The sequence below is a fragment of the Pinus tabuliformis genome, chromosome 2_2, assembly GCF_031772625.1.
Source record: "Pinus tabuliformis cultivar Carrire ecotype Pingquan chromosome 2_2, CPIR1, whole genome shotgun sequence".
NCBI classification, from domain to species: domain Eukaryota; kingdom Viridiplantae; phylum Streptophyta; class Pinopsida; order Pinales; family Pinaceae; genus Pinus; species Pinus tabuliformis.
Genome location: NC_142300.1, coordinates 951,675,454 through 951,686,968, shown reverse-complemented (window position 1 = coordinate 951,686,968; position 11,515 = coordinate 951,675,454). Strand labels below are relative to the sequence as shown.

At 38.8% G+C, this 11,515-nt stretch overlaps 1 protein-coding gene across 1 annotated transcript; it reads left to right on the top strand.

The window, feature by feature from the left end:
• The first annotated feature begins 255 nt into the window (after positions 1–255).
• On the top strand, positions 256–1,350 carry LOC149196354 (uncharacterized). The gene has a single exon (XM_089408262.1). The coding sequence runs from the start codon at positions 256–258 to the stop codon at positions 1,348–1,350; it is 1,095 nt and encodes a 364-aa protein (XP_089264388.1).
• Positions 1,351–11,515: the final 10,165 nt, after the last annotated feature.

The window sequence follows — 11,515 nt, the reverse complement described above, 5'->3', positions numbered from 1 at the left end:
GAACCTATCTCTCATTTATGTGCCTATTCTGGAATCGACTGATATTCAGCCTCTTAGAGCATCTGTGGCTGGCGAGCCATCCAAATGACTTTTATTGTTTCAATGAATATCAGGCGTTTAGGTGCAAACCCCAAATATCTTGCGCTTAAGGAAATCTTCTATTCTGCTAGTCCAAAAATCATCCTTATACAAGAAACCATGCACTCCAGCTAGGCGTCTAGAGCTTACTTTAGGAGAATGTTTCCCTCTTGGTTTATGGTGGCATCAGAGGCTTGTGGGCAATCAGGAGGACTCGCAGTCCTGTGGGATCCCGTCTGGATCAAGGCAAAGGCCTTTAAATGTTTCGCAGGAATTCTAATTTCGGTCTCTGTTAGAGGTCAAGGCCTAAATATCAATATTCTCAATGCCTATGCGCCCTATAAGAATAGGCTCCCTTTCTGGGATAGGCTGTTTGCATCGGAAATTCTTGAAATTGGAGCTCTGATGATTGCAGGTGATTTAAATATGACCTTAAGCTCTGATGAATGTTGGGGCAATTGCAGGACTAAGGACCCGCTTGCTGATAGACTCAAGAAGGAATTTTTAAACAGGAACCTTGTTGACATCATGCCTATCAAACTGAAGCCTACATGGGATAACAGCAGGTCCGGTGAGGCATATATAGCCAAGAGGATTGATCGTTTCATACTTCATTCCAGCATCATCGATAAAATGGGCATGCCTGTATCTTCTATAGGAAACGATTTCACATCCGATCATAGGCCTATTTTCCTTGGATGGCAAAGGAATGGTTTCAGGCTTGGCTACTCTTTTAAATTTAACAAAATCCACTTAGAGGACCCAAAATTCAATGAAATCATTACAAACAAGTGGAAGGAGTTATTGAAGTCAGATCTGTCCCCTTTCATGACCTTCCGGGAAAAGCTGGCGTCTCTAAGGAAGGTGGAAAAGGATTGGCAACATCAAAAAAGGAAGATGGACAAACAGGAGCTTGCAGAAATTCAAAAGGAGCTGGACAACATATTAAATGCTGCAGATCCAAATAATCTGTCTCTCGACATCAAAGGTCAAATCAGGAATTTGGAAAAAAGAAAATATATCATCCTGGAAAAGGAGGAGGCTTCATGGAGGCTCAAAAGCAGAGCTATTTGGCTTAAGGAAGGAGATAGAAATACGAGATTTTTTCATAATTATGCGAACGCCAGACATGAGAAAAATTCCATTTGGAGGATCAGCAATGGTGAAGCTGGTTTCTTCTATTCACAGCAGGATATCTCGAATGAAGCTATGAGATTTTTTCAGAATCAATACAAAAGAAAAGAAGCAAATAATTTTCAAGATACCCTCTAGGGTATTGATCTGGTTCCGTTAATGTTTGATGAGGCAGCAAACGATAGTTTCTTCCAGCCGATTTCCGAAGAGGAACTTCAAAATGTCATAAAAGCTTTTAAAAGAGATAAAAGCCCTGGGCCGGATGGATGGCCCATAGAGTTTTTCTCTCACTTTTATGACCTCTTCAAAAATGACCTGCTGTGGATGGTGGAGGCATCCCGGATGTCCGGTAGTATTCACAGCATTATTTCTTCTACTCTGATTGCCCTTATTCCCAAAAAGGCTAAGTCGGACTCCTTCCAAGATTTCAGACCAATATCGCTGTGCAATATCTTGTTCAAAATTATCTCTAAAATTATTGCAGAAAGGTTGAAGCCTACTCTGGCCTCCTTCATCTCTAAGAATCAGCATGCATTCTTAAAGGGTCGAAACATTTTGGATGTTGTTGCCATGACCCAAGAAAGTTTGTTTTCTATGTTCTCTAACAAGATGGATGCAGCTATTCTCAAAATTGATCTGCAAAAGGCCTACGATTGCTTAGATTGGGGTTTTCTAAGAGTCATGCTAGCAAAAATTGGCTTAAAATCGCATTCCATCAACTGGATAATGTCTTGTGTAGAGAATGTCCGATATTCGGTCATCATAAATGGATTGCCCTCCTCTTTCTTTTCAGCGGAAAGGGGACTTTGACAAGGTTGTCCCCTCTCCCCTCTGTTATTTATCTTGGTGATGAATTCCCTCAGCCTTCAGATTAATAAGGCAGTAGAAGAAAAGAGATGTAGGCCTGTCAAAATATGCAAGGACATTTCTTTATCACACAATCTGTTTGTCGATGATGTTCTCATTCTTGCCATGCTCTGTAGGGCTTCCTGGATCTGCATCAAAGAAATTCTTGACAGATTCCAGAAAGCCTCTGGGTTAGTCATAAACAAGGCAAAATCTACTATGTTTCACAATGATTCAAACCCGGAAATGATCTTATGGATTGCTGAGTTGCTGGGCATTGCTCCGAGTTCGATCAGGGATGGGATGAAATATTTGGGATTTCAACTAAAGGCTAAGGGCTACTCGAAAGCAGACTGGCAATGGTTATTGGACAGATTCTATAAAAAGATATCAGGCTGGGAGTTAAAGTCTTTATCTTTGGCAGGCAGGCTTATTCTGGTTCAGGCAGTCTTATCTCAATTGGCAGTCTACTGGGCTCATATTTTCTATCTTCCTTCAAGCATCATTAACAAAATGAACAGTCTTATGGCCAATTTCCTGTGGGGAGGAAAATCTTTTCAGAACAAGTTTCATTTAGTAAAGCTGGCATATATTTCTAGGCCTAAGAAGCTAGGCGGATGGGGCCTTCTAGATATGCGCTCCTTTGGAAATGCGCTCCTATGTAAATCTCTTTATAGAGGTATTTTTGGAGATGGGCTTTGGAGTACAGCTATAAGAAAGAAATATTTGAAAGGAAGGAACTTGGAATTTTGGTACAGAAGAAGGTCGATTGGCGTCAGCAGAGGCTCAGCCATATGGCTCAGCTTCAGGAAAATCCAGCATTTCTTTTTGGAGAATTTAAGATGGAACTTGTTCTCTGGATCAAGTATTCTAATTGGTATTGATCCCATTTTAAATGGCCGTGAAAATCTTTTTCCTCAACCTTTGTTAAGCTTCCTTCACAGAAGTGGTTGCTTTTCTTGGGACAAGTTGATTGATTCTTGGAGAGGTCCCATTCCATTATGGAAAGAAGGCTGTGATCTGAACATGCCGGCCACTCTGCTCCCGCTATGGAATTCAGTAAAAGAAGACCTCTGCAGCCTAGGATTGTTCCGTTCGGGGACCTGTGACCATATGATATGGACAGTTCATAAGGCAAAGTCTCCTGTTCGTGTTAAGGACATTTATTCGATCATGATATCTCCTCCTTCTCCAAGCTCCAGCCCATTTTTTCCTCCATGCCTGTGGAAGTCGGGATGCCCTCTCAAGATGATCCTTTTTTCATGGCTGGTCTTTTATAACAGGAATCTATCATGGGAAAACCTTCGAAGGAAAAGCTGGCATGGACCGAGTAGATGTGCTATGTGTCAAGCTGATGAGGAATCAAACCTTCATATGTTCTTCCATTGTGCCTCGTCTCTCCAGATCTGGTATGAACTTTCTCTGTTTTATGGTTTTCCTCACGTTATTTTTCCTTCGGTACAGGTGGCCTTTAAATGGTGGAGCGAGCAGAATCTCTCTTGGAGATCCTTGTTCATCATAACCTGTTGGTTCCTCTGGAAGTGGAGAAATGCTCAAATCTTCCAAGACTCAAAGGAACCTCTCAAGTCATCCCTGCATCGCATTCTGGTTTGCCATGACACGCTCCATCAGGAAAATGTTGAGACAAACAAAGTCTGTAAAAATTTGTCGGATGACTTTTCTTTCCAGGTGCCTGGTGCTTTCTTTGATGGAGCTGAGCAAAACAATATCTGTGGTTGCGGTGTTCATATCGTCATGGAGGACAGCTTACAATATTTCCTATCTTGGTATGGAGGGCAGGGCTCAAACAGTATGGCCGAGGCTAGGGCCCTATCAGGGCTTCTTGCTTTTTGTGACTTTCTTGACATCCAAGATATTTCAGTATATGGCGACTCAAAATCTTTGATTGATCATGTTAATGGGGATGGCCTCATTAGCAGTCCTCACCTTCTCGGCTGGCTAAGCAGAATTATGCACTTTCGGAACTCTTTGAAGCAGTTTTCAATCCAGCATATCCCCCGTTCCAGGAATGTCCAGGCTGACCTCCTCTCCAAGGAAGGCCTTGCGATGGAGCCGGGATCTTGGTCTTTGAGAGTTCTTCATGATGGATCTTCCTTTTTTATTCAGGATTTCAGAATCAAGGGAATGTGATTTCTTTCAATTTTTGGCTTTTGCAGCTCTTCCTGCATCACGGGATTGTGACTTCCTTCAATCTGGTTCATATGACTTGCATTTTTTATTTGGGTTATATCTGTCCATGATGTATAGCCGCACAAACTTTTGAATACTTGTGTATATTTTTGAGATTTTGGCTCTGATCTCTTGGGGATCTTTCAATTCTGTTCTATATGCTTTTATAGCCTGGCAGTTCCCACTGTCATATGAAAATGTACTGTGATCTTTATATTATCTTAATATAAATCTATGATGATTTTTCTGTCTAAAAAAAAAGTCATTGTAATTTCGCTTAATTTGCTGTGGAGCGCTTCATGTAGGATACACTTCAACATTCAACAATATTAGCTTTACGAGAGCTTGGAACAATTTACAAGATTACAAGATTTACCTATTGAGTTGTAATATTTTTTTGTAAGCTTTGGAATATTTTGTTTAAGTTCTTCCCCTTATCAATCAAAAGGAAAGGCACGATGCATCTCCAAAAGTGTTAATTCGAATTCAAAAAAGTGATTCTTGTTCCTTTCTTTAGGTTGCCTTTTCATTTGTAATGCAGGTTTGATATCGAAATGTTTTTTCATAAACTAGTTATATTCTATTCCTAAATATAGTAAATTTTTGGTGTTTTATTTTATTTATTTAGTTTTTCTAAGATAAGGGAATGAATTAGGTTATTTACAAAATATGATATCATGATTTTACAATATCTCTTTCATATGAGAGGAAAAAGTTTTCCAAGAAATAAAAAAATCAACTACATTTTTTTAAATTATCAATCTAAAACTCCATAATAGTATTTGAAAGCGTCCAAAATACCTGTAAATGGGAGAGCAACATGAATGAAGGATGAACGAAAGAGGTGTCCATTGATCTAGCCTTCCCGACATTTCAATCTCATTGACCCATTTCTACTCGGCGGCTTCCGCACTTTGACGATTTCTTCGGCAATTTCATGTTGTAATTTCCTCACATATTTTGTGCAATGAAAACCTGAAATACCAACGCTCCCTCTCCTGCGTCGCTTCCTCCATCTCCGGATCGTATGATCGAGTTTGTCCCGGTGTTGGAATTAAGGGAGAATATGTATTATTGGGCAGAGTCTGGTTATTAGTTATAAGTGTGTCTTAGTTTAGGAATGAGTTGTTATTTTTTAGGTGTTAGTTCTTCATGTAAATTTATATATTCTTGATGAATAATGATCCATGTAAAGCGTTCTGCCAAAAACAATGTCGAGGTGAAACTCCTCACCTACAAGAAAAAAACAATCTCGAGATGAAGCTCCTCACATATGAGGAGCACAATTTGAGAATATATTCTGTTTTTCTTTCATTTTAACGTGATATCAGAGCCCTGTGTGTCTTGTGAGGCCGAGTCCTTGAAGGTGTGATCTTCTTTTTCTGTTTGGCGTCCAGGTGAGGATCCATATTGGATCTGATGCATCAACCATGATCGAGGGTGTTGTTGAGAATTATTGGCTGGAAGACCGGATCCCCTCGTTTTTGTTGCCCTGCCATCGGAAATCGAAACCCTTGCTTGCTCGCTCTCAACGTCTCGGATTCTTCAACTGCATTGTCGGGTTTAGACTGAACTCATCATGGCATTTTTTTTCAACAACAACCAAATTGACATCTTGCTATTTTGCATCTTGCAGTTTCGCATTTGTTAACTGTTAATGCGTGGATTGTGGAACGTGTGCCCAGGCTGAGTGCATGCTCCTCTCTGGACGATCTCCAGGATTAGTGCCTAAGCAATCGAACCCGGCTCCAGCGTGATTGAGACCGGAAATTTGTGGAAGGCGGAGGAGTTGTGGCGCGCCAACACTAGCAACACGGAAGTTTTTGAAATAGACGCGCTGAACCGATCGGAATTTTTCAGCAATCAGCTCGGATCTGAGGCTCGATCACGCATTGATCAACCCATACTTACACCATTTCACGTCAGCACGGCCCATCAGCACCTCTTATTCTCTGAAAATCCGCGTTGGAGATGATGTTATATTGTCTTGAATTTCGATGAATTCCTTATTTTGTTGATTGATATGCGGAGGTTTTGGCAAATTTGGGTTCGGTGAGGAGGATAGTTGACCTGCGGGGGCGGAGTCAAACTTGTGGTTGTGTTAGTGGGACGTTACAACCTTGTAAGCGGTCTGTTTATGGCTCCTTCACAACAAGGAATCCGTCGGCATGAGTGTGGATCGTTGATTTCCTGAGCGTGGAATCCGTTGGCCTGAGCGTTGGTTCCTGCAAAAAGTTATTTGAAGCCACAATCGAGCATCGACCAAGGAGTTTGCCTATTGGTGAGCCCGGCCTGGTGGTGAGAATTGACGGCATTGGTCAGCCTATCTATGGAAGCATTTTCTTTCAATTATTTGTTTAACACTACGGTTTTTATATTGGAAATAGGTAATTTTTTTTAGATCGCTCCTCTAGGTCTGGAGATAGATCCATTGCTAACATATATGGTAATTAAATTCGCTCTTTGATCAATTGTTGGAGGTTGAAGGGATCTTGGAGCAGATTCATAGATCGACTTGTCATAATGAATAATCAGATGGGAAAAGCTTATTTCAATGAAAGCAATAAGCTCGATGGGTCCAATTATTTTATTTGGAAATTCAAGTTGTAGATCTTACTGGAGGGGAAAAGTGAATGGGCGATTACAAATGGGGATGAATTGAAGCTCACTACAGTCGGAGACGGAACAACTGTAGCAATTCAAGATTGGGAGAAGAGGGAGAACAAAGCGAAAGTGTTGTTGAAATTGTCAGTGAAACACTGCATTATTCCTCACATCAAAGAGTGTAAATCAACAAATGACATTTGGACAACTCTCAAGGATTTGTATGAGATAAAGAATACAAATCATTTATTGTTTCTAAAGAGCAAGATTCTCTCCATCAAAATGGAGGAGAGTGAATTAGTCACTGCATTCATCTCTCGGATCAAGGAGCTAAGAAATAAGTTAGATGATGTAAGGGAGACAATATTGAACATTGATCTTGTCACAGTTGCAATGAATGGTATGACTGACTATTATCAGAGCTTTATTACAGCCCTGAACGCAAGGGATAAAGCCCCCAATTTTGAGGAATTGATAGGGATCTTGATATAAGAGGAAGAGAGGTGGATGACTCTGAAACCCTACAATTCAGATCTAGCATTAATTGTGAAGAAAAATCTTTTCACACAAAAAGCAAGCGCAGGACAGAAAGTCGGAGGTACACCACAAAAAAATCCACTTCAAGGTATGTCTTCGACTAGAAATGATAGGGATCAAATGTTTTTATGGTGGTAAATTTGGTCACATTTCTAGGAATTCCCATAAGAAGAATCTTGATGAAGCTCGACATAGACATAAGAAGCATGCAGGGTACTTTGGTGACGAATATCAAAATCAAAATCTCAGATTGTTTGTATTTGATTCTGCTTTCTCTGCCAAGAATGATGAAACAAAAAATTGGTTTGTGGATTCAAGAGCTTCCACTGACATGATTGGTGATAGACATTGGTTTGAAAATTTTAAAGAAACGAGTAATGGTAAGCTTTGCACTAATCCATTCTAAACTTTTCCAATAAGCTCCTGACATACTTTCCTTAAGACAGAAAAGTTTGGCCAAAATCCCTCCAGACTTCAAGACCCAAACAATAGTGTAACTCTCCAAGGTCTTTCATCTCAAAAATCTGTGACGTCTGCAATGGATTTCTTTAATGAGCTCATCAACATTCGTTGTAATAATAAGATCATCTACATATAAAGAAATAAAAAAAATTCGCCCCATTTCATTAAACACAGTATACAGATTTGGGTCGTTCTTACTCCTTTATAACTATGTTGTAAGAAAAATGAGTCGATTTTTTCATACCATGACCTAAGTACCTGTTTTAAACCATATAATGTCTTTTATAATCTTCAGACTAAATGCTCCTGCCCCTGTTTTATTAACCCTCCAGGTTATTTTAAGTAAAACTCTTCTTTCAATTCTCCATTTAAAAATGCATACTTCACATCTAGTTGGTGTAGACTCCAATGATGTTTTGTAGCTAAAGCTATCATCATTCTAATAGTGTTTAGCTTAGCTACCGAAGCAAAGGTTTCATCATGATCAATTCCTTCTCTTTGTGAATAAACTTTAGCTACCAGCCTAGCTTTGTATTTTTCTGCACTACCATCATATTTAAATTTAGGTTTATATAACCGCTTGCAACCTATAGGTTCTTTCCCTTTTGGCAATTCAACTAAATCCAAAGTTTTTTTTTTTTAAGTATTGACTCATATTCCTCTTCCATGGCTGCCCTCCATTCATCATATTGACTTGCTTCTTTATAATTTGAGGGTTCAACAGCATTTAACATAGTAGTTATGAGAGCATGATCCCTATATCTTGTTGGTAATTAAGTTCTCATACGTGATCTCCTTAGTGGTGGACTTGCCTCAAATCTATCTTGCTCATTCCTTGATGGACTTGGCTTGCTAACTGTACCTGCATCACTTGATTCTTCCTTTTTCTACTGCTGCTCATGCATGTCCCTTGTTTCATCACTTCCATCTTCCACCAACAAAGGCATGTGCCACTCTTCATTGCCTTTATCATAGTTTCCATCATCAACCTTCTCATGGAATACTACATCTCTACTCGCAAACGCTTTATGAGTAGAGGGATTAAACAATTTATAAGCTTTAAACTATGTACAATACCCAACAAAAATGCATTTAATGCCTTTTGAATCTAGTTTTTTCCTATCCTCTTTTGGAATATGAGCAAAATATTTCGAGCCAAAAACCCTTAAATGGTTAACTGCAGGCTTAAAACCTAATAAATCTTCAAATGGAGTCTTAAAATCAAGACTTTTGTTAGACTCCTATTCTTTTAAATACATTCCAGTATTTATTGTTTCCACCCAAAAACCATTAGACATGTTCTTACCTTTTAACATGTTGCGTGCACACTCCATGAGGGTTCTATTCTTCCTCTTTGCAATCCTGTTCTGTTGAGGAGTGTGGGGTACTGTGAACTGTTGAACTATCCCATGCTCCTTGCAATGTTTGATGAAGCCACCTTGCTGTATTCTCCCCCTTGATCTGAGCGGAGAATTTTGATGAACATCCTTGTCTGTTTTCCATGCTTTTGAAATCTTTAAAGTATTCAAAAGTATGACTCTTTTTTGGGAGGAAATATACCCAAGTAAATCTTGTGCAATCATCAACAAATAATAAAAATAATAGGAACCTCCTAATGACCTTGTCTGTATCGGCCCACATATATCAGTGTGCAGAAGATCTAGTATATATGTCTCTTCTTTCTATCTAATCTTGAGGGAAAATCATCTATGTGCATCTTCCCATGAGCACATGCTTCACAATCAACAGGAAAGTTTTTTAAAACAGGGATACCATTGGCCATACCTCGTTTCTAAAGTAGCAGCAGGTAATGAAAATTAATGAGTGAATCTTTGATGCCACAAATTCTCTGCAGTAATAATTGAAGAAGTCAAGGCTTGGTGTGGTGTACTTCTTACATTCAGCTTGTACATACCTCCAACTCAAATACCTAATGCAATTGGCTTCATAAGATCCAACAAATCTTTAATAACACAATATGGCTTAAAAAATTATACCATGAGATCTTGATATGTTATCATAGAGACATAAATTAGATTATTTTTAATTCTTGGTACATATAACATATTTTGAATATGCCTAATATTACCACCAGGTAATTCTACAAGAATATTTCCATACCCCTTAATCTGGTACCCTCTTTCATCACTAACGTAGATATTTTTGCCTCGGTGCCTTTAGATCAGAATGTCAAACTTTAGAATGATGATGGTTCTAAGGAGGTGGATGAAACACTATATAGGCATCTAGTTGGGAGTTTGATTTATTTGACTACAACTAGACCAGAATTAGATTTTGCAGTCAGTGTTTTGAGCCAGTTTATAACAAAACCTCTTGCAAGTCATTGGGTGGCAGCGAAAGACATCTTAGGGTATCTTTAAGGAACCTTAGACTTTGGAATTAAATATACTGATTCATTTGATGTTAGATTGACATGTTTTTCAGATTCAGATTGGGCTAGAAATCAGGATGACAGACAATCCATAACAGGTTATGCTTTCAGCATTGGGTTTGGGATCATTTCATGGAAAGTAGAATATTGCATCCTTGTCTTCAGCAAAAGCAGAGTATCAACCAATGTGTGCAACAATGTGTGAGGCAGTTTGGTTGAGGAGATTTCTCCATGATGCCAGAGAAGAACATAAAGATGCTACAATTACCAAAGCTCGACTCCCTCTATAATCATATGTTCATATAATTATACAAGAGCCACATGGTGCCAATGTCACTGCATTTTTTTTGTTTTCTGCGCATTGCCACCATGTGGCTTTCATACACACATAATTATTGTTATGAAACTTTAATTAGTTTCCACAGTAGTTTCAACAATGATTTTAGTGATGGTTGTTATTTATGGTTGTAAGTGCACACATGAACCAATAATGTGTTGTAAGTGTACACATGAACCAATAATTCACATTCAACAATGATTTTAGTGATGGTTGTTATTTATGGTTGTAAGTGTACACATGAACCACTAATCTCTGAACATGCTTATTGTTGACGTTGGTGTGCATAGGTTAATGTAGTGTATGCAACAAAATGAAATTACACTAAATTTTAAGAGTGTAGGACATTAGTTCCTAATTCGGTAATAGAAGCACTATTTTTAAAACTTGCCACAAATATTACATGCTTTAATATCAAAACTTAATTATTGCATGGATTGGTGTGGAAAATAAATATTTTTAAGTGCATGGAAAATTTTACACCAAAATGTATGACTACACTTAAATAGCACCAGAGACTATTGAGAGAATACAAATGTGGATAGCCCCATGGATATTATCCAACGGTTAGGAGGGGAATTTTGGTCCCCATAGGTCTTGTGGTACAATCCCAAGCAAGACTATGTATATCTTAGATAACTGCCAATTCGATTAGTCGGGACATTGAGGACGTTGAAGCTCTTTCTCCAGCCCGTTTGCCTAGTCATGTAGTAAGTCTTGCCACCATGGAATCTATTGCCGAGCAACTCCAATGCATACAAATTAATATGGATATTCTCATGGACCATAGGTATGAAGATCAAAATGAAATTATGGCCTAATTTAATGACATTCAATATATCCAGAATAAAATTCTGGAGCAGTTGGACAACCTTTGTCACAACCACCACCGTATCGATAACCACCTTCGTAGTCTGGAAGCGAGGGCGGAACAT

Excerpts from the sequence above, each read along its gene's own strand:
- LOC149196354 (XM_089408262.1), top strand. The coding sequence starts at position 256 with ATGGTGGCATCAGAGGCTTGTGGGCAATCAGGAGGACTCGCAGTCCTG.